The 19,604-nt window shown below is 68.1% G+C and overlaps 10 protein-coding genes across 10 annotated transcripts; 5 read left to right on the top strand and 5 right to left on the bottom strand.

The window, feature by feature from the left end:
- Positions 1 to 204: 204 nt before the first annotated feature.
- On the bottom strand, positions 205 to 1,587 carry RHOBADRAFT_51232 (uncharacterized protein; the record flags this gene model as incomplete). The annotated part of the gene is made up of 4 exons (XM_018415728.1): positions 205 to 285; positions 355 to 1,173; positions 1,248 to 1,407; positions 1,467 to 1,587. 4 exons carry the CDS (start codon positions 1,585 to 1,587, stop codon positions 246 to 248), a joined length of 1,140 nt encoding a protein of 379 aa, XP_018273415.1. The 3' UTR covers positions 205 to 245.
- A 1,705-nt stretch (positions 1,588 to 3,292) lies between these two features.
- Positions 3,293 to 4,462, bottom strand: RHOBADRAFT_41358 (uncharacterized protein; the record flags this gene model as incomplete). Its single annotated transcript, XM_018413868.1, has 3 exons — positions 3,293 to 3,664; positions 3,740 to 3,935; positions 3,999 to 4,462. The coding sequence occupies 3 exons, from the start codon at positions 4,460 to 4,462 to the stop codon at positions 3,293 to 3,295; spliced, it is 1,032 nt and encodes a 343-aa protein (XP_018273414.1).
- Positions 4,463 to 4,685: 223 nt separating this feature from the next.
- RHOBADRAFT_41357 (uncharacterized protein) lies at positions 4,686 to 6,396 on the top strand (the record flags this gene model as incomplete). The annotated part of the gene is made up of 9 exons (XM_018413867.1): positions 4,686 to 4,847; positions 4,906 to 5,177; positions 5,247 to 5,413; positions 5,480 to 5,562; positions 5,640 to 5,737; positions 5,813 to 6,059; positions 6,125 to 6,157; positions 6,218 to 6,268; positions 6,322 to 6,396. 9 exons carry the CDS (start codon positions 4,686 to 4,688, stop codon positions 6,394 to 6,396), a joined length of 1,188 nt encoding a protein of 395 aa, XP_018273413.1.
- Positions 6,397 to 6,920: 524 nt separating this feature from the next.
- RHOBADRAFT_41356 (uncharacterized protein) lies at positions 6,921 to 7,671 on the bottom strand (the record flags this gene model as incomplete). The annotated part of the gene is made up of 2 exons (XM_018413866.1): positions 6,921 to 7,412; positions 7,486 to 7,671. The coding sequence occupies 2 exons, from the start codon at positions 7,669 to 7,671 to the stop codon at positions 6,921 to 6,923; spliced, it is 678 nt and encodes a 225-aa protein (XP_018273412.1).
- Positions 7,672 to 8,034: 363 nt separating this feature from the next.
- Positions 8,035 to 10,181, top strand: RHOBADRAFT_51230 (uncharacterized protein; the record flags this gene model as incomplete). Its single annotated transcript, XM_018415727.1, has 5 exons — positions 8,035 to 8,460; positions 8,543 to 9,412; positions 9,523 to 9,584; positions 9,670 to 9,767; positions 9,913 to 10,181. 5 exons carry the CDS (start codon positions 8,035 to 8,037, stop codon positions 10,128 to 10,130), a joined length of 1,674 nt encoding a protein of 557 aa, XP_018273411.1. The 3' UTR covers positions 10,131 to 10,181.
- Positions 10,182 to 10,553: 372 nt separating this feature from the next.
- Positions 10,554 to 12,977, top strand: RHOBADRAFT_51229 (uncharacterized protein; the record flags this gene model as incomplete). The annotated part of the gene is made up of 2 exons (XM_018415726.1): positions 10,554 to 10,955; positions 11,019 to 12,977. 2 exons carry the CDS (start codon positions 10,554 to 10,556, stop codon positions 12,927 to 12,929), a joined length of 2,313 nt encoding a protein of 770 aa, XP_018273410.1. The 3' UTR covers positions 12,930 to 12,977.
- A 341-nt stretch (positions 12,978 to 13,318) lies between these two features.
- On the top strand, positions 13,319 to 14,075 carry RHOBADRAFT_41353 (uncharacterized protein; the record flags this gene model as incomplete). The annotated part of the gene is made up of 2 exons (XM_018413865.1): positions 13,319 to 13,502; positions 13,591 to 14,075. The coding sequence occupies 2 exons, from the start codon at positions 13,319 to 13,321 to the stop codon at positions 14,073 to 14,075; spliced, it is 669 nt and encodes a 222-aa protein (XP_018273409.1).
- A 176-nt stretch (positions 14,076 to 14,251) lies between these two features.
- On the bottom strand, positions 14,252 to 15,733 carry RHOBADRAFT_41352 (uncharacterized protein; the record flags this gene model as incomplete). The annotated part of the gene is made up of 7 exons (XM_018413864.1): positions 14,252 to 14,362; positions 14,419 to 14,451; positions 14,509 to 14,541; positions 14,625 to 15,110; positions 15,187 to 15,240; positions 15,304 to 15,336; positions 15,404 to 15,733. 7 exons carry the CDS (start codon positions 15,731 to 15,733, stop codon positions 14,252 to 14,254), a joined length of 1,080 nt encoding a protein of 359 aa, XP_018273408.1.
- Positions 15,734 to 16,010: 277 nt separating this feature from the next.
- On the bottom strand, positions 16,011 to 16,884 carry RHOBADRAFT_41351 (uncharacterized protein; the record flags this gene model as incomplete). The annotated part of the gene is made up of 2 exons (XM_018413863.1): positions 16,011 to 16,717; positions 16,791 to 16,884. The coding sequence occupies 2 exons, from the start codon at positions 16,882 to 16,884 to the stop codon at positions 16,011 to 16,013; spliced, it is 801 nt and encodes a 266-aa protein (XP_018273407.1).
- A 656-nt stretch (positions 16,885 to 17,540) lies between these two features.
- RHOBADRAFT_41350 (glycoside hydrolase family 61 protein) lies at positions 17,541 to 19,279 on the top strand (the record flags this gene model as incomplete). The annotated part of the gene is made up of 7 exons (XM_018413862.1): positions 17,541 to 17,679; positions 17,738 to 17,866; positions 17,933 to 18,129; positions 18,199 to 18,402; positions 18,541 to 18,866; positions 18,926 to 19,040; positions 19,133 to 19,279. The coding sequence occupies 7 exons, from the start codon at positions 17,541 to 17,543 to the stop codon at positions 19,277 to 19,279; spliced, it is 1,257 nt and encodes a 418-aa protein (XP_018273406.1).
- Between the last annotated feature and the right edge of the window lie 325 nt (positions 19,280 to 19,604).

Raw genomic sequence — 19,604 nt, 5'->3', positions numbered from 1 at the left:
CGAGTTCGGGGCGGAGACGAAGAGCGCCGGCAGCATGGTCTAGGCCGGCGCCGAGGAGGAAAGGGAGGAAAGGGCTTGTCGAGCAGGAGGGGAGGACGAGGTCGGCTGCTTTCGCTGGGTCGGGAGGGGGATCAGCTTGTCGTCTTTCGGTCTCTGTGTAACGTCTTTGCGCTCTGTCCATCGAGCGAGTGCACTCGTGCGAGAGAGACGAGGCAAAAAAGCGCTAGTTGCAAATCGACAAGGCTCTACCGGGTGCGCAGCTCGTTGTTCTCCTCCTCGAGCATCCTGTGGGGAGGGACGGGTCAGTGTCTGCGAGAGTGAGAGGGAGAGAAGTACGAGAGAGACTGGCCGCACCTGATCCTCTCCTTGAGCCGCTCGTTCTCCCTCCTGACCGCCTCGCTCTCCTCCTTTGCCCGCTCGACCGCCTTCTTGAGCACCTCCTCCTTGCGCCTCGCGGCCACCTGCAGCCTTGCCTCCTTCTCGCGCTCCTTCTTGACAAGCTCGACCGCCTCGACCGCGCTCGCGAGCGCCGCAGAGAGCGCGTCGAAAGACGAGGGCGCGCCCTCGTGCGGCGCCGGGCCCGCCTTGCTCGGCGACACAGGCGCAGGCGCAGGCGAGCTCGCCACACCGTGCTCGGCGCCACCGCCGCCGCCGCCGCCGAACAGCTCCTTCTGCAGGGCGTGGAACGGCGAGTCCGGGTCGGCGCGGATGGCGTCGTACCCGCCCGCGCGAGGCTTGCCCGGCGTCGATGCGGCCGTGGCGCCCTGCCAGTGCTGTGACGTCGAGGGCGTCGCCGGGCCCGCTCGGCTCGCGCCCGAGGACGGCGAGGCGAACGACTCGAAACGCGGCTTTTTCGAGGGCGAGCCCGACGCGAGCGGCTCGCCGTCGTCGTCGTCGTCCTCGATCTCGTCGTCGAGGCCGGCGTCGAGCGAGTCAAAGTCGACGTCGTCGAACGACTCGGCGACGGCGGGCTGTCGGCGCGGCTTGGTCGGGGTCGAGGCGGGTGCGAGTGCTGGTGCGGGCGTGGTGCTGGCGGTGGTCGAGGGGCGGAAGGTGGGAGGGGAGCGCGCTCGGGGGCGCTTCTGGGGCGAGGTTGCAGGCGTCATGGGCCTGGCGAGGGGTGGAAAGGTGGGCTTGTCGGCGGGAGGAGGTGTCCTCAGGCCGCGGCCGAGACTGCGTGCCGTCGACTCGAGGTTAGCGTTCGGCTCTGAGGCAGAGACTGACAGCGAAAGGAGGCGAGGACGCACGTTGCCGCCTGGTCGCACCACAGAAAGAAGCCGCAGTTGTCGTCCTCGATCCACGAGCCGCACGACCAGAACTCGCGGCCGAGGTTGGGCGAGCTCTCCTTGCGAGTGACGCGGCGGGTCGCCTGGATCCTCGGCTCGGTGTTGCAGAAGCACAGGACGGCTGTAGTTGTGTCGGTGGGTCAGCTCTGTGGGCGCTTGAAAGAGCGAGAGGGGACGGACCGCCGTTGTCGAGGAAGCAGCCGTACTTCTTGAGGGTCGCGGCGTCGGCGCGCAGTTTGGGCTTGGCGGCAGTCACAGTCGAGGTGGTACCGGGCTTGCGGGTGCTCGTAAAGGTGGCCATCGAGGGTCGCCGTTACAGAGCTGATGAGAGGTGGGGAGTGGCGAACGAGGAGGGGGACGTCGACGTCGAGGCGAGACGGCGAGTGCTCGGGCCGTGGGTGGCAGTGTAGGCTGCTTTGGTGAAGGCTCGAGCAAGATTCTGGCGAGGCTGAGCTGTGGGAGAAGAACGACCTTCCAGCTCGGCCTGACCATCCTCGTCTCTCACGCAAGCTCTCGATCCTCTCGGCTAGGTCGACCATTCGCGCCTTGCCCGTGCACTCGCGACCCTCTACGACAATCCTGAGCTGCATCCGACCTCCCACCGTCCCTCGCCGTCTCGCTACCTCTTCATCAGCAACTCGCGTCGTCCGACCTCTCTCAACTGGTGGCAACGGTTCATGAGCCTGTGGGCATCGTCGTCGAGCACTATGGCAGCGTCAAGGATGTCACTAGGCCAGGCGGGCGCGCTGCGCGGGCTGTGGGCGACTGGTGCGTCCACCTCCTCCCCGCCTCCCCGTGTTTGGCCCCCCTCTCCCTCTCCTCTCGCCCCCTCAGCTACCTCTTGACGCGGTGCAGGGGGCTTGATGGACTGACTTGGTCCTTTTGCAGGCAAAACGGCTGCGCAAGGCGAGGAGGGCGGTCTTCCGGGCGGCACGAGGCGGGCTCTCGACCTCGAGGCGGCTCATGTTGTCTTTTGTACGTCCCGCGCACTCTCTTTCTTCCCTGCAGGACCTGCACATGTATATGTGCTCCTCGCCGAGCCGCGCACTGACCCTCTCGACCTCGCGCCGCAGGTTAGTCGCGCCCGATGGCACCTCCCCCTTCTCGGCTTCGAAAGCTTCCCCTCGCGCCCTTGCTGCGCCGCGCGACGGCGCCCTTTCCTCTCAGAAAGCTCTCCTCGTCTCTGTCGAGCGATCCCAGACCGCGCAGAGTTCTTGATTGTCGTCGCACTCGTCCCGGCGGCTCAGCGAGTCGGGCCGTCGCGGACTGGTCCTTACGAGGCCGCGCCCGCCCTCACGTGCCCCTGAGGGCAGCGGGCGCACTCTGGTGAGCCGCTCGCACGGCGCGCACCCCTGCGGAGCGCCCGTGCGCCCGGCCACCTACAAAAGACAGGGGGATCCTGCGCACCCTCGCTCAAACGCTAGCTCTTGATCTAGCAGGGTTACGGCCTTCTGCTCGCGCCAGATCGGACGACGAGGTGTCTGCGATGCAATCGAGTGCTTCTCCCGAGCCCTTTCATCATGTAGAGCGAGAGTTGTGAGCCTCGCCTCCCTTCTCAAGTCGGTCGAGGAGCGACTCAAGCGCAGCTCTTCCTGTCGGCTCCTCTGCTCCAGGGCTTTCTCTTCGAGTCTCTCTGAGTCTCCCGCGAGCGAGAGAGAGTGCACCGACACCTGCCGGCTGCGCAATCTTCGTCCTCCTGCTCGACTTGCTCCTCGAGGTTGCTCAGGCTTCTTTCTCGCTCGCGATACTCGAATGAAGCCCGTCCTCCTGCGCAAAGCAAACAAGGCGAGCTTGACGATGTCAACCCAGCGCTTCATCGAGCCGCGAACGCACAGACGGCGCTGGAGCACCCGAATCGTTGCGTCGCCGGCTCAATTTGAGAAGGTCGCACTTTCGCTTGCTCGCACTCTCACGGTGTCACCTCTCGCGTGTCGGTCGAGGAAACGTCGTCCGAGGGAGAGCGAGGGAGAGAGAGTGAGCCGACCGACATTGCAGAAAGGACCGGCTCAACAAAGTGCGCGCGCACGGTCCTCGCGCATGTCCTCGATGAGGCCCGGCTCGCGCTGTCCGTTCCACGCGACGAGCCCTGGTTCCCTGCGCTCCAACTCCTCGCACCAGTCGAGGCGGTACTCGACGCCGATCCACCAGACGTTTTCGAGCAGGCTTTCGTCGCCCCAGCGATAGACCGACTCGGGCTCTTCTGCGGCGTAGAGGCGGCGGCCTTCCTCGTCTGATGCGGTCCCGCTGAAGCCGGCGAAGACGAGGTGCGGCGTAGAGGCAGTCGAGGACCGGAGGACGTAGATATTGGCGGCGCAGGGCCGGACTCGGCCGACGTCAAGGGCGTGAAGCCGATGCAGGCAGTGGAACGAGGCGCTGATCTGCGCAAGCTCGATCTTCAGGGCATGTTCGAGAAGACGAGAAGAAGAGAATGGGAGCGCGTGGCGAGGACGCACCGTAGCGTAGGCCGACTCGATGTCGAGCAGCGTTCCCTCCTTCTCACGCTCGCAAAAGACGGCGAACGGCTCGGCGATGTCGCTCAGGTCCTCGAGCACAACGCCGGTAACCACATCGCCCCACGGCATCTCGAACGTGTAGGCGCCGTAGCAGTGCGGGACGTCGCGACCCTGCGTCGGTCGCAGCGAGGCGTATCTGCGTGCTGGTTGGGGTCAGTCTCGTGCTCTCGCTCGCTAGGGGGGGACGGGCAGGACGCACGCTTGAAGCTCGGACTCAATCCGCTGCTCGAGAGGGCGCCACGCCTCGATCCAGACGTGCGGGAGCGGCCAGAGCGCGTCGGCGAAGAGCTTGACGACGGCTCGCCCGCTCGTGCGGCCCTCGACGTCGACATCGGCGTGCCACACCTGCGTGTATTTGGCGTGCCCGACCCAGGCCGGCGTATCGAGCCGCAGCGCGATGCCCTGCCAGCCGGTACGAGTGCTTGCCGCGTCGAGGAGGGCGAGGTTGGCCGGGCGAAGCGGGTTCGGCGACTGGAAGTGCTGGGGGACGTCGTCGATACCGGTGCTGACGGCACCCGATGCGCCGGCGCGGCTGAGCAAGTCGAGGCGAAGAGCTGGGCCCGTCGGACGAAGAAGGTGACCCGACTGAAGGGGCTCGGCGAGAGCGGCGCGTGCACGCTCGTTGGGCTCAAAGATCTCGTCGCCTGGCGGGAGGAACGACATGCGAGAAGCTGCGGAAGAAGAAGAGAGCGAGAGGCGGAAGCAGCCTCGTACGCGCTCGGGCCTGCGCACGCTCCTCTCGAGCCACTGTTCGCCGCGGGGCAGCGCCTCGCGTCGGCGTTCTGCTGCCCGCTCCGAAGCACGCTCCGGTCCGTTGCGAGTCCGTACCCCGCGCAGCTTCGGAGCCCACGCTCGTCTCCTCGCTCATCTCTTCCGTCAGCGCGCCATGTTGAGCTGGCACAAGCGGGACCCGCTCCGCCGCTTCGCCTGGTGGTCTCTGCGTCCTGTGGGACGCGACCCTTTCCTACCGCTTGCCCGACACCTCTCTCGAGCGCCAGAAATCGACGTCGCCCCGGACGGGCTCGTGCGCATCTACAGCGATCGGCCTGTGCGTCGACTTTCTCCCTTCCTCCCTCTTTCACGCACCTGACCGTATCTCTGCGCAGCATGGCGACCGCATTCAGAACACGGCACACCCGGCCATCTCGATCCTGAACGAGGACTTGGTCGAGTGCTCGTGGCAGAGCGGCGGCTACGCCAGCTCGAACGGCGGCGCGCTTCACTTGTTCGCGGCCAGCTTCAAGGCGGTACCTCAGCCCTGGACAGCCACGTTTACGGCGAGCTTCTATCGAGCGTATTGGGCGGCAGTACAAGGGGCGCCAGACCTGCCAGCAACGCCGCAGCAACGCCGGCATCTCGCGAGCGAGGGCGACGTCGCGTGAGTCCCTTCTCTCTTTCACTGGGCGCATGGTGCGGCTCTCGCTAATGCTGTCGTCCTCTTGCGCAGAGACCTCGTCATGAGCAACGTCTTGTCCGCCCTCCCGTCGATCCTCACCTCGCTGCTCCGCCCCGACCTCGCCGGCCTCCTTGAGGTATCCATCCACCAGCACCCGACGCTCAAGCTGCCCAAGACGACCCAGCAGAGCCAAGCCCTGCACGTCAAGGAGACGACCTGTGCGTCGACTCGGTCCATCTCGACCTGCGCACGGTGCCTGACCTGTCGCTCCGCCTCGTCCGCAGCCGTCTTTCCCGATCACGCACTCGTCCTCACTCGACGGCGCATCGCGACGAGCCACAAGCCTGTCACCTCCAACCTCCACCTCGTGATCGTCGAGGAGAAAGTGAGACCGCGCTCTTGCGACCGGTCCGTCGCCCTTCGCTGAACCGCCCTCTCTCGCAGCAAGCTGGCTACGTGTCGCCCGCCGATTGGCAGCCGTCGAGCAACAAGCGCTGGACGCAGTCACAGAACACGTCGGCGCACATCAAGCAGCTCATCGGGTGCGTCCCCTCGTTCTCTTTCCCGAGCCGAAGCCCGTGCGCGAACCTTCTCAAACCCGAACCCCTCGACCGCAGGTACAGCACGCTCGCGGCCTGCAACTACTTCCTCCTTACCGACTATCGGCATGGCGTCGGCGTCGTCGTCGAGACGGGCCTCGGTCACGGCGGCGTCCCGACGGCTCGACTCGCCGCCCAACCTCACGGTACGCGCAGGACGCAAAGCCTCGAGGGCGTCGTCAATCCGATGGACCGAAGCCTGCGCCACAGCATCTGCCTACTCGCCATGAAGGCGATGCACGACCTCGGCGTTCTCGATGTCACGGTGAGCCTGCAGTCCTCTCGTTTTTTCTGCCCCGAACGAGCCCTCACTTTCCTTGGACCCTGCAGAAGGCGAAAGGGCTCCCCAAGACCAAGCTCAATGTGCGTGCGACATTCTCAAGCCTTCAAATCTTGACGAGCTGACCATTGCCACGCACGCAGGGACGAATCGCAGAACTGGTGACCGAGCACAAGCGCGAGCGGGACGTTCAGGTGCGTCGCGCCTTTCTCTCGCCCTTCCACCGACTGACTGAGCCGAGTAACAGATCGAGAGCGACGAGCGGGAGGCCTCGCGGCTCGCTCGCGGTAGGGACACGCCGATTCGGCGGGCGAGGAGGTAACGAGCGACTTGAGAAGGTCGACTTTTCGTAGCTCGTCTCTCTGCAAGGACAGCCTGCTCTGCCCGTCGACGACTCGCGAGAAAGTGAGAGAAAGTGCACGAGTACATTGCCGATCGGCGAGCCTGCTCCTCGACGTGCCGCCGCCCCTGGCCCCTCCTCCTTGTCGACGAGCCCGACATCCTGCGCCGCGCCGCACCCGACCGGACCTGCGCACCTCGATCGCGCGGACACCGCGAGCGGCACCGAGAGAGACGTCGACGAGCGCTGCGGCCGGCTCGGGCGCCGCTTCGACGAGAACGTGGCGAATCGGGCGCTAGCGAGCTGGCCCTCGCGCGGCGGGGCATGCCCCTCGCGCCGCATCAACGCCCACCTCGACGCTCGAGGACGTCCAATGAGGCGAGAGCGTCGGCCCTGCGAGCCCTCGAGACGGCGTACGGCGGCGACGGCTGATCGGGCCCCGCCGGCTCGGCGGTCGCACGGACCCTCGCGCCCTCGCGCCTCGCCACCGCTTTGCCCTCGCCCGCTCACGCGCCCGGCAGCCCACCCCTCGGCGCCTTGGGGAAGCTCCACGTCCCGCCGCGCTCCTTGGCGTCGCGCTTCTCCCACTCGCGCCGCTTGGCCTCGCTGCGCATGCGGAAAAAGTCGCGCTGGAGGACAAACACCTTTGCGTCGCGGGCGGCGGCGCGTGCGAGGTCGGTTGCGGAGGGCGACGGTGAAGCGGGAGAAGGGAAGAGCTGGGATTGGGCGGACGAGGTGAGGGACGAGAGGGCGGATGCGCCGGTCTTGAGCAGGCCGAACGCGGTCGAGGCTGCGGGTTTGACCGCCGGCGACGAGGTCGACGAGGCGTCCTTGTCGGTGCTGTCGGACGAGGCCGACTCGGCCTTGCGCTTCTGCTTGTCCTCGTACTCCTTCTTGACCTTGTCGATCTCGCTCTGGGGGACGGGCGAGGGAGAGGGCGAGCCGGCCGGCGAAGGGGATGCGGCGGGCGTCGAGGTCGAGGGAGCGGGTCGAGCGAACTGTGTACGAGGTGCACAAGTCAGCGAGGACCGCAATGAGGTGGGCGAGAGAGAGAGAGAGGCGGGGACGCACGCCGGGGTCGAGGAGGTGCGAGGGGCAGACGTAGAGGAAGTCGGTGAGGCCGTCGGTGGCGAGGCAGGTGGTCGTCTCGCGGTGGCACACGAAGCAGCTCTTGGACGTGGCGACCGTGCGGCGGTTGTACAGGTTGACGAGGCGAGGGGGAGCTGGAGCGGGGGAGGACGAGGGCGGGGCGGCCATGGGGACGCGGGCGAGCTGGCGGGACTAGATGAGGAGGTGCTGGGCTCCCTCTGGTGACGAGCAGAGTCGGGCTCGAGGCAGTAGAGAGAGAGCGAGAGGAGCGGGGCGACGACACTGATGAGAGCCGGTGGGGGGAAGCCGGCGACGAAGACCACACTCTCGTGAGGGCACAGGAGCAAGGCAGAGCGGCTAAGGAGCTCTCTCACAAGAGATCTAGCCAGCCAGATTCATCCCTCGGAGCGATGGCGCGTGGCCACGTTCTGTGTTCGCCGTCGTTCTCCGTGTCGTCGCTCCTCTCTCGCCTTGACCTCACGCAGCACCGCCCAGAGCCCAGCAGTGACCTCGCTACTCCTCGCCGCACCCATGCGCGCACTCGCGCTCGTCTCGCTCGCCCTCGCAGGCCTCGCCCGCGCCGCCCTCCCCGACGACGCCGCCGACCTCCCCCTCTCGCACCTCCTCCAGCTCGCCCAGGACTCGCTCGCACAGGGCAAGAGCATCGACGCCCTCGACCTGTACGACCACTGCCTCGAGCGCGACCCGCAAGACTTTGCCACCCTCTACAAGCGCGCCACCGTCCGCCTCGCAACCGGCCACCTCGCCAAAGCCAAGGACGGCTTCCACAACGTCCTCGCCGTGCGCGACTACGACCTCGCCCACCTTCAGCTCGCAAAGATCCACACAAAGCTCGCCGAGTTCGACGACGCCAAAGCCCAGATCGACCTCTTCCTCGGATCGGCCGCCAAGGACAAGGGCGACCACGACAAGGAGGTCAAGGAGGCCAACGAGCTTGTGCGTCCACCCGTCCTCTCTCTCTCTCTCTCCGTCCTCCATCGTCGCACGTCGAGCTGACCCGCCAGGCCCGGACCCGCAGCGCCAGCAAGTCGTCGCCGCCAAGAAGGAGTACCTCGCCGCGCAAAAGGCCCTCGCGCGCTCGCCGCCCAACCTCGACCGTTGCATCTCGTCGTCGTCGGCGGCCATCCACACGTCGCCCCAGGCCCTGTCGCTCCGCCTCCTGCGCGCCGAGTGCGCCCTCCTCGCCCACGACTTTGACTCGGCCATTGGCGACCTGTCGCGCGCGTCGGCCCTGTCCCCTACCCTCCCCCAGCACCTCCTCGTGCGCATCGCCCTCCTGTCGTCCCTGTTCACCGACCACGGCCTCGCTGTCCCGCTCGAGACGCACGCGTCCCTCAAGCGCTGCCTCGCGGCCGACCCCGACTCGAAGACGTGCGCCAAGCCGCTCAAGACGCTCAAGAAGCTCGAGAAGGAGCTCGCCCAGCTGCGCAACTGGGTCGACGCCGGCCGGTGGACCGAGGCGGCCGTCACGATCGCCGGCTCGTCGTCGCGCGAGGGCGTCCTCGCGACCGTCAAGGCGCTCCTCGAGGCGTACCAGAAGCCCGTCGCGCGCGGCGCGCCCCTCGACGAGGCGCCCCTGCCCGCTGGCGACCCCCCCCTCGCGCGCAAGAGCCCGCTCCTGCGCGCGTTGACGAGCGCCCTGTGCCGCGCGTACGTGACGCTCGACTCGCCGCGCAAGGCGGCCGCCGCGTGCCGCGACGCGCTCGAGCTCGACCCGGACGACACGTGGGCGCTCGTCGCCAAGTCGGACGAGCTGCTCAAGGGCGAGCAGTACGACGAGGCGGTCCGGGTCCTGAGCGCCGCGTTCGAGGCGACGGGCAGGAGCGACAGGGGGGTCCTCGAGCGGCTGCAGAAGGCGCAGCGGCTTCTCAAGCAGAGCAAGTCTAAGGTGCGTCGGCGCAGTTCCTCTTTGTCCTTCTGCTCGTCGGCAGCCTGCAAATGCCGCCGCCGAGCTATGGAACTGTGAACTCGCACTGACCCTCGCATTTTCGCCTCCAGGACTACTACAAGATCCTCGGCGTCGCTCGAGACGCAGACGACAAGACGATCAAGCGCGCATAGTGCGTCCTCCCGCTCCCTGCCTCTCTTTCTCCGAGCGACGCACTGACCTCGAGTTCCCCTCCCTCTCTTTCTCCCTCGCTACAGCCGCAAGGCGACGCTCAAGGCGCACCCGGACAAGGAGGGCGGCAGCGAGGAGAAGATGTCGGCGCTCAACGAGGCGTACGAGGTCATCTCGAACCCGGGTGCGTCGTCGTCGCCCGCTCGCCCGCCCATGTCTCTCGAGGCACGCACTGACCCTCTCTCCCTCCTTCCTCTCCTCCTTCCCTCTCGCCCTGTCTCCTGCGCCTATCTCTTCTACCTTGTGCGCTCGTCGGCCCCGTCCCGCAGAGCTGCGCGCTCGCTTCGACGCCGGCGAGGACCCGAACGACCCTCACTCGGGCCACGGCGGCTTCGGCGGCGGCGGCGGCAACCCGTTCGGCGGCGGCGGGCAGCCCATCTTCTTCCAGCAGGGCGGCTCGCGAGGAGGCGGCGGGTTCGAGCAGTTCTTCCAGCAGGCGCAGGCAGGAGGAGGAGGAGGACAGCAGTACCAGTTCCGCTGGGGCTAGAGCGCGCCAGGAGAGGGCGCAGGGCATGGTACATACGCAGGTTTCCCCATCTCTCTCTTTCTCTGTGCGCAAGAGGAGCAGGCGAGGCGCGAGAGATGCCATCCGGCTCGGCGGGCAAGTTGGTCGTCGCGCGTGTCGGCTCCCTGCCTCTCTTTCTCTCAGTGCCGTACTCCTCTCTCATCCTCTCGACCTGTCTAGATGCCCCGGTGCCCTGTCGGCACTGTACCGAGCCGAGCGCGTTGACCTGATTGCCCCTTCGTCGCCCTCTCCTCCCTCTCCCTCTTCCACCTCGCTCGGTCCCGCCGCCTCGCGCTCAGCCGACCCAGTCCCGCTCGGCACCTTCTTACACATCACCTACGAGCCCCCTCCGACTCACCCGCCCCCTCCCACGCCTTCCACGCCGCGCCTCATCTTCATCGCTCGATGCCCGACACCGACTACGACGACCTCCCCTCTCCCCCTCGGGCTCGCTCGCACAGCCGCACCGGCGCCGCAGGTGCCGCAGGACGGCTCTACGGCCGCAAGGCGGCGCGCAAGCCCGTCGGCGGGAGCGCGCACCATGGTGGAGGTGGCGGCGCGAGCGGCGAGGAGGGGAGCGGCGGGGAGAGCTCGCCCTCGGTCGAGGCTCGCAGCGTGGGTGGAGGGTCGCAGCGCAGCTCGAGGAGCTCGAGGAGCCAGGGAGCGGCGCGAGGGCAGGGCGGGCGGGCAGGCAAGGTGACGAGGCGCGGGAAGGAGCGCGAGGCGGACGAGGAGAGTGACGAGGGCAACGACGACGAGGTCGGACTGGGCATTGCGCCTGGTGGACGGTCTCGCGTCAAGGGCAAGGTGCGTCCTCCCTCTCCCTCGCTCGACCGTGCGCGCACTCGCTCACCCCTTCTCCCCGCGCAGCTCCACACGGCGAGGCCAAGCTCCAGCTTGACTGCCGTGCGCCCATCGTCGTCCTCGATCTTCAGCCTCTATCGCAGCGGCGATAACGGCGGCGCGACGTCCGACCGCGTCGGACGGGCCAAGCGCACGGCGACCGAGGAGGACGAGCAGGAGCAGAACAAGCGGTCCAGGTCCAGCGCGGCATCGTCGCAGCGCGCCCGCTCGCCTCGCAGCAGCTCGACGTTCAGCAGCCCTCGCAAGCGTGCCCTCGGCGACAAGTCCAACCTCACCGCCGACTCGCCCCGCAAGGCCTCGCGCGCCCGACCTTCGCAACTCGTCCTCCCCGGTCCCTCGACCACCACCTCCTCGTCTCGCTCGCCTCGCGCCTCGGCCTCGAGTCTCGGCGTCTTCCGCGACCAGCCGTCGACGAGCGCAGCCGCCCACCCGGCCGCATCCTCCTCCAGCCACCTTGCGCCGCCGCCGCCCATCCCGCCGTCGACGGCCCAGTCCGCCTCTCGCGCTCGCCCGCCTCGTGCCGCCCTCGCTGTCACGGCCCAGTCGATGCCGCACCGAGCGCCGACCTTCTCGACCAGCCTCGCGCGTTCGACCTCGCCCGACCTGTCCGGCGCCCGAGGCGCGCTCAACCCGCCGCCCTCGCCTCGCGCGCCCCAGCCCGCCTCGCCGGCACGCCTCGGCGTCCCAGGTGGCTCGCGCCCCTCGCTCGGCGCACCGGGCATGCCCGCACCATGGGCGCTCGCGGCCCCGGCCGGCCAGCACTCGAGCTCGCCCCGTCGCGCGCACGAGCCCGTCGTCGAGCACGGCGCGCCCGTCTTCCGCTACACGACGAGCGAGTTTGACGACGCGCCGTCGTTGCAGCTGAGCCTCGGCGACGGCGGTGCGGCCGAGGACGATGGCGCGGGCATGGAGTCGAGCATCGTGCTCGAGACGTGGGAGGACGAGCAGAGCCGGCGCAGCGAGGCGCGCGAGCCCGTCCTCGAGGGGCTGCTCGCCGAGGGAGCGGAGCACGAGATGGCCGACGACGAGGGCGGCAGCGACGACGAGGTGGGCGACATGACGCTGCGGCCGGGAGCGGGCCTCCTCGACGTCAGCGCGAGCGAGGAGATGCCCATGGACGACGATGCCGGCGCAGCGCAAGGCGGCGATGCTGCCGAGCGGGACGACGAGGAGAGTGAGTTGGGCGCGGACGACCTCGTGCTCGTCGGGCGCGCGCCAAAGGCGCGCGAGCCGGTCGTCGCGCCCAACTTGGCGGACGAGGAGGACGGCGACGCGACGATCAAGGCGCCCTCGCGACTCGCTCGTCGAGACGAGCCGGCGCAGGCGCTCGACGATGCGCAGCAGCCCGCCGCGCCCGACAGCCCCGACCAGCACCTCGCCGACCATTTCTGGCCCGCACGCACCTCCTCCTCCTCTTCCTCCTCGTCGACCGCCTCGCCCCGCCGTCGCCCCGTCAAGATCTCCTTCTCCGCCTCGCTCATGCCGCCCCGTCGTCCTCGCCTCTCGGTCGACAAGCCGCTCGAGGACGGGCCGCTGTCCGACGAGGATCCGCTCGGCTACGCCCTACGCACGACGGCCACCTACTCGTCCGAGGACGACCTCGCCGACTCGGCCCCGAGCGACGAGTCGGCGCTCGAGGACTACCTCGCCGAGCGCGAGGTCGGCCGCGCCGTCAAGCCGACGTCGGGCCAGCGCGACAAGCGCGTCGCGGCGAGCGCGCGAGCGCGGCGGCTTCGTCTCGTCGACGGTGCGCGCGAGGGCCTCGAGCGCAAGGTGCTCGACGTCGACGAGGCGGACATGCGCGGCGCGCTGCGGCGGCTGCTCGAGGCGAGGGCCGAGGGAGCGGACGAGCAGGAGGAGGAGGCGCTCAAGGCGTGGCACAAGCAGAAGAAGCAGTGGGTGACGGGGCGCGAGTGACTGAGGGGTCTCTTGTAGTGATATTGCATCGTGCAGCTTTGCTTGCTTAGCTGTTGTGCTCCTGCTCAGCCTGCGTCGTCGTTGTCGTCGCCGCCGGCTCGTGCACGACTTTCGGCTCTCTCGCTCTGCTGCTCGCCCGTGCTTCCTTCTCTCGCTTGTGCTTCGAGGCTACACACGGCTGCTTGCGCGCTCGACGGTGCGGTGCTCGCGTCGCTGCTGCACCGCCTTGTGTCTCGGACTTTGCGTCGTCCCCGGTTTCGCTCAGGCCTGTTCCGAACGCTGGCGCCTCGCCCGCCTCTCACAGCTTGTTCTCCCTCTCCACACTCGCTCGACGGGCAGTCAGCGCTGCTCGTGCTGCCGGCGCACGCTCGCCCGCATCTGCCCCGCGCATGCTGCCCGCCGCGACCGACGACATCATCTACGGCGGCGACGGTGGACGAGGAGCCGACTCGAGCGACAGCGGCAGCGCCACGCCCAAGTGGACCTACGGCGTCGTCGTCGTGCTCGTCGTACTCGGCCTGGGCGCAATCGGGCTCGCGCTGGCGGTCGTGTGGAGGAAACGGCGAGCACGAGGTGAGCCCGATCGCTCTCCTCTTGCCCTCTCTCGTCCTCGCACTTGTGCCAGCAGCAGCTCAGTAGCTGACTCGTCCTACGCCTGCAGCGTTCCAGCGCATCCGAGCCGACCCGGACGACAACGAGCAAGCCCGCGACCGCGCCTTCTCCTCCGCCTACCCTCCCTCGACGTTCGTCTTCGTCAACTCGCCAGCGCGCTCAGCCACCTACGACGAGCTGCGACACCTGCCCACCATTCCCTACGCCACCGCAGACGAGCCCGCCTCCCCGGGCTACTCGTCGACCATCCCGCAGGGCCACTCGGCCGGCAGCGCGCTTCCCTCCATCGACCGCCCCGCGACCGTCTCGCTCCGCGCGCCCGACTCGCCGACCCCATACCGCAACACTCGTCGAGGAGCGGGCTTGACGCTCGAGCCGCAGTCGCTCGTGTCGGCGGCGGAGGAGGCGGCGCAGGACGGCAGCTCCGGGCTCGCGCAGGTTCCCGAGCGGGCGCCTTCCCTCCCACCGCCGCCGTACAGCCCGAGCGTCATCGGCGTCGGAGTGTGTCTGAGCCCTCGTCGAGCGGAGGGGTGAGAGCGAGACAACGAGCGGGATTCGAGGACGGGCTCGAGCGCTGCGACGCTCGAGGTGCAACGTGTCCATTTCCTCTCGCTCCTTTTCTCTGGGTCTCTCGTCGTCGAGAGTGTGTCACACGAGAGCGTCTCTCGAGCGTGAGAATGCGAGTCGTCCAGTCGTCGTTGCATGGAAAGCTACGTCCACCGCCTCGCCAAGTCCTCCTGCGAGACTCGGTACCTCGCCGCTGTGCGCGCCGAGACGAGCTGCCTGACCGGCGAGCGCTTTGCCAAGCTGCGCGCGTGGTGCTGACGTCGGGAGGTGAGTTCGGGGCGGCGAAAAAGTCTGTGAAAGGCGAGCGCACCTGCTGCCAGCGAGCGTGCTTCTCGCCTTCGTCCTGCACGAGCGAGAGAGTTAGGGGCTTGGTCGCTCGAGAGCGTCGAGAGGGACTCACGATGATGCCGAGAATACTGCTGACTTGTAGGCGCTGTAGAAGGGGGGCATCGAGGTCAGTCAGGCTCGGTCGGGGCGAGGGTCCGTGCGAGGGTGCGGGGCGAGAGGCGGACGCACGATGAGCTCGGCCTCCCACAGCGTGCCCTCCCCCAACTCGACCACGAGCACATGCAGCCGCTCGAGGACCTGCTGCTGGAAAGACGTCTCCTCGCCTGGCAGCGCGCCTCGGGGCTTGACGACCGACAGGGCTTCCCAGGCTGCGCTCGTGGGCACTGCTGCTTCGAGCTTCTCAACCGCCGTGTCAATCTCGACGCTCGAGTCGTGAGGCAGCGGCTGAGCTGGGCGGACGCGGCTGAGGTGGAGCAAGGCGGCGTTGAAGACGGCGTACGACTCGTCGAGGCGAGGCTGCGTCGACGACGGCTTTGCGCTCCCGAGGGGAGATCGAGGCGCCGAGGTAAAGGCCGGGACGGCGTAACGAGCGGCATACGATGCGGATGATGCTGAGGAGGAGGAGGAGGGTGCGAGGAGGCGATGGCGAGAGACCGAGAAGGATACGGGCGAGCTGCCCGCCGAGTCGGAGCTGTCGACGGTTGGGGCAGGGAGCTGTCGACGCGATGGACACTCTGTCAGTGTCACTCTACTTCGATTGCGAGGTAGAGTGGATGGCGAGGGGGCGCACAGAAGAAGAGGGTCCGTGCGCCTGCTCGAGCGCGTTCGTGACGCTCCCAAAGTTCTGCGGCGAGCCATTGATGAGCGACGGGTCCACACGCTCGTCGCGAGGTCGAAAAGGACGCACGATGATGTGGTTGATGGCGGCGAAAGCTGGCGCCTGCATGAGAAGAAAGAGTCAGTCCGAGTCCAGGCGGGGGGAGAGGAGAGGGAAGAGGGAGACGCACCATGGACGAGACGGACGTGATAGTCGAGTGCAGCAGACCCAGCTTGACCGTCTCGACGATATGGAAGACTGAAGCCTGCAGCGGGCGCGATGGCGAGGTCGTCTCGTCTCGAAGCGTCGCGAGCGCGTTCCACACGGGCCAGTTGCCGACGCCGTTGCTGACCCGGTCGGCGAACTGGCGCACCGAAGCCGCGAGAGCTGGATTGACGACCTTGAGGCTGATGGCGCCAAGCTGTAGCTGGTGAAGCTCGTTGGTGAGGTTGAGGAGCGTTTTCGACTCGTGCGCCGAGCTGCGCGACGTCGCTCGGGAAACAGGTCGCGCCGAGTGCATCTCGGTCTGTGTCGAGGCGACGAGCGCCTTGAGACGAGACGAGGGAAGCTGGGCGACGTCGGCCGCGACAGAGGTCGAGGCCGGTCGCAGAGCGCACCGGAGAAGCCGCTGACCCGACCCGCTAGGACGGGCAGCAGGACGCCGAGGGCTGACGCAGCGTCGAAAACGATTGACGAACAGGGGCGGGACCGCGGACGATCGAGCGGACCGAGCGGCGGCACGCGCGAGGAGAAGGAAGAAGAGGAACGACAAACCGCCTCGCCAACGGCGACGGCGTCTAAGATTCCATCGTGCGACGGATCTTGCCCAACAGGTGCTCCATCCTCCCACCGAGCTTGGCCTGCCCTCGCGCGTTGCGCTGCCCGCCCGCCCGCTTCTCCTGCCGCCGCTTCTCGCGCAGCTGCTCGAGCTCCTTCTCGGACAGCTTGGGCCGCTTGGGCTGCTGCTGTGCCTGCGGCGCGGACGCCTTCTTGACGGGTACGGGTGCGGGTAGTGGTGCTTGACGCTGGCGTTTGGGCGGGCGGGACGAGGCGTGTGAGGAGGACTGGGAGGGAAGGGGCTGGCGCGAGCGAGGAGGGGCGATTTCGGGTTCAGGTGACGGTGAGGGCGAGGCCGAGTTGTCGTCGTCGTCGTCGTCGTCGCCGTCGTCGCTGGCGGCCCGTCGAGTCTGGGAGAAGCGCGCCGACTTGCCCTTGGCCGCGCCGTCGCTGTCCGACTCGTCGCCGCTCTGCTCGTTGTCGTCCGAGGCGTCGTCGTCGCCGTACAGCCGCCTGCGCAGCCGCTCGCGCTCGGCCTCCTTCTCGTTCTCGTCCTCGACCGGCTCGCCGTCGTCCTGCTGCGCGCGACCCTTGCCCTTGGCCCTGGCCGCTCCTCCTGCTGCGCCGCCGCCGTGATGAGGCGCGTCGTAGCCCTCCTGCTTGAGCGTCTTGGCGTAGGCCTTCTTGACCTTGGCCTTGTGGATGAGGGTGCGCTTGATGCGGTCGGCTGTGCGGCGCGGTCGGGTCAGCTCGAGGGGGTCGTTGAGCGAGGAGGGGGAAGGGGGAGGGGAGAGACGGACCGTGGCCGGTGTAGGCGCCCTTTGCGAGGCGAGGGCCGACCTGGAAGCCGCGCTTCTTGCCGCCCTGCTTGTTGTCCTTGTCCTGCTTTGCCATGGTCGCCAGTCGAGCGAGGCGTGGAGCGAGACGAGGACGAGCCGAGCTCTCCCTCGACCCTCATCAGCTCGCGGCGGCTCTCGCACTCTCGCACGCCCCACAGCTTGCGTTCGATGCTCGAGCGCTCTCGGGCTGGTCCGAGTGTCCGCCCCCAGCGACCGCGGCCGTTGCGGGCGGTCCAGGCGCACGCGAGTGCTCGCTCTTCCCGCTGCGGTCCGTTGTCCTCCGCTCAGCTCTCCTCGGGCTTGCCGAGGGCCGGGTGTGGGTCTCTCACAGCGCTCTGAGCTGCAGGGGACGATCCGGCCGCCGCTCGAGTGCAGTCGAGCTAGTCGCCGCCCCGTCCTCCTCGACCTCACACGGCTCAGGCTGCTGCAGCCATCCTCCCGCTTTCGCTAGCGCCAGATTACCTCGTCGCCGAGCGGAGGCGATCGGACTCTCCGCGTGCTCCTGCGGCCAAGAAGACCGCTCGGGGCCTGCCCGAGCGGCTCGGCTGCCGCTGCCCGTCTCCGTTCGGACAGCTCGCACAATCGGCGCGCGCTCTTTCTCGCCTCTCTGCGTCTCTTCCTTCTTTCACCCTCGCCCTCTCTCCTCTCCCCGCCACTCCCTCGTCTCTCCTTTCATCCCCCCTGCCCTCCCCCTCCTCTCGTCTTTCCGTCATGGTCGCCAAGTTGGCTGCTCTCGCCGTCGCGCTGGTCGCAACGGCGTCCTCGGTTTCGGCGCACACGATCGTCACGTCTGTCTGGGTCAACGGCAAGGACACGGCGACGGGCGGTGTCGGCGTCGCAGCTCCCTACAGTGCGTCCCTCCCTCCCCCTCCTCGACGACCTTGATCTGACCTCGCGCTCTCCCGCAGTGCGTGGCTCGACCAGCAACTCGCCCGTCCAGGAAGTCAACTCGGCGCTCATGGCCTGCAACGACAAGGGTGCGACGCCGGCGGCGAGCACGCTCTCGGTTGCGGCCGGCGACGTGATCGAGCCCGAGTGTGCGTCCTCCTCTTCCTCCTCGTCGCCCACGGCATCTCACTGACGACGCTTCCCTCGTTCTGCAGGGTATCACAGCGGCGCTCGCGGCGCCGACCCGATCGACCCGTCGCACAAGGGCCCCATCACGGCGTGGATTGCGCCTTACGGCGACAACGCCAACTCGCTCGGCGCCAAGTGGGTCGAGATCGCGTCCGAGGCCTACTACCCGAGCTCGTCCGAGTGGGCCGTCTCGCACATGATCGCCAACAAGGGCCGCAACAAGGTGCGCCCCCTCCCTTTTCTCGCGCTCGAGCCTCGAACCCGCCTGACACTCTCCTCGTCGCTCGAGCAGGTCACGATCCCCAAGTCGCTCGCGCCGGGCAAGTACATCGTCCGCTTCGAGCTCCTCGCCCTGCACTCGGCTGGCCAGGCCGGCGGCGCCCAGTTCTACCCTCAGTGCGCCGACATCGAGATCACCTCGGGCGGCACGACCAAGCTTCCCGCCGGCGTCTCGATCCCGGGCTTCTACAGCGAGCAGACTCCCGGCGTCGTCTGGGTGCGTCCCTCTTTCTCCCGTTCGAGCCTCTGTCAGGCAGCTCCTGACAACTCGGTCCCGCTCGCAGGACGTAAGTCGACCTTCTCAAGCCGCCTTCCTTGCCCTCGACCGTCCTGACGGCCCCTCCTCGCGCCACAGATCTACTACAGCTCGAGCTACGACGTCACCGGCGACTACGTCGCACCCGGCACCGGCACCTGGGACGGCACGTCGGCCTACTCGACCGACAGGTGCCACGAGGTCGTCTCGGGCCTCGCGCCCACCGGCTACTGCCAGGACGGCGCTTCGCCTGCGCCTGCTCCCTCGACCTCGGCCTCCAAGGCGCCTGTCACGACCTCAAAGGCGCCGGCAACCTCGGCCGCCGCGTCGAGCTCCAAGCCCGTCGCGACCTCGGCTCCTCCTGCCTCGTCCAAGCCGGCTGCGCCCTCGTCGTCGACCAAGCCCGTCGTCACCTCAGCTATCAAGTGCGTCCCTCTCCCTGTCTACTCTGGACGGCCTCGTCACTGACACGTCGTCGTCGCAGGACGACCACCACCGCCGCCGCCTCGACCCGTCCGGCCACGTCGTCGCAGGCCGCATCCACCTCGGCGTCGGCTCCTCCTGCCGCCTACACCGACTACAACTCGTGCATGCGCGCTGTGCGTCTCCCTCTCTCTCTCCTCTCGTTGAGCCACTGGTAGTCGGGCACTGACCCTCTCCTCTCCTCCTCGCCTTACTCTCCCGCTCGCAGATGAACGTGTGCAAGGACGGCAAGAACGCGGCGGCGGCCAAGACGGGCGGATCGGTCGACTTTTCGTCGTGCGACGCGATGCAGTGCGCGTCGCTCCAGACGAAGCGCATCCGGCGCTCGCACCGCGCCGCGAGCCACCGTGCCTAGAGCTTCCTCTTCCGCCCCTCCTCCCCCTCCTTCCTCTCTCTCGTTCCTCGCACTCTTCTTTGCTCCCTATCTATGTCTCGCCTGTCGGCGATGCGCGCTTGGGCGCAGCTGGTTCTGCGTCGGTTGGTAGCGCCCCTCTCCCTCTCTCCGTTCTGGAACGAGGGTCGTGGCAGCCACTTCTCGGTCGTGCAGAGTTACTTGCGAGCAGAAAGTGCGAGAGACAGAGCGACCTAGTGCGAGCAGGGGAGCCGCAGAGCCTGCCAGAGAGATTCAGTCGAGACCTGAATCTCGCCGTGAGCGAGCGCGGGCGGAGGAAGACAGTCCC

The sequence above is a fragment of the Rhodotorula graminis genome (assembly GCF_001329695.1).
Source record: "Rhodotorula graminis WP1 unplaced genomic scaffold RHOBAscaffold_2, whole genome shotgun sequence".
In the NCBI taxonomy this organism is placed as follows: Eukaryota; Fungi; Basidiomycota; class Microbotryomycetes; order Sporidiobolales; family Sporidiobolaceae; genus Rhodotorula; species Rhodotorula graminis.
This window is presented reverse-complemented; position numbering and strand designations above follow the sequence as displayed.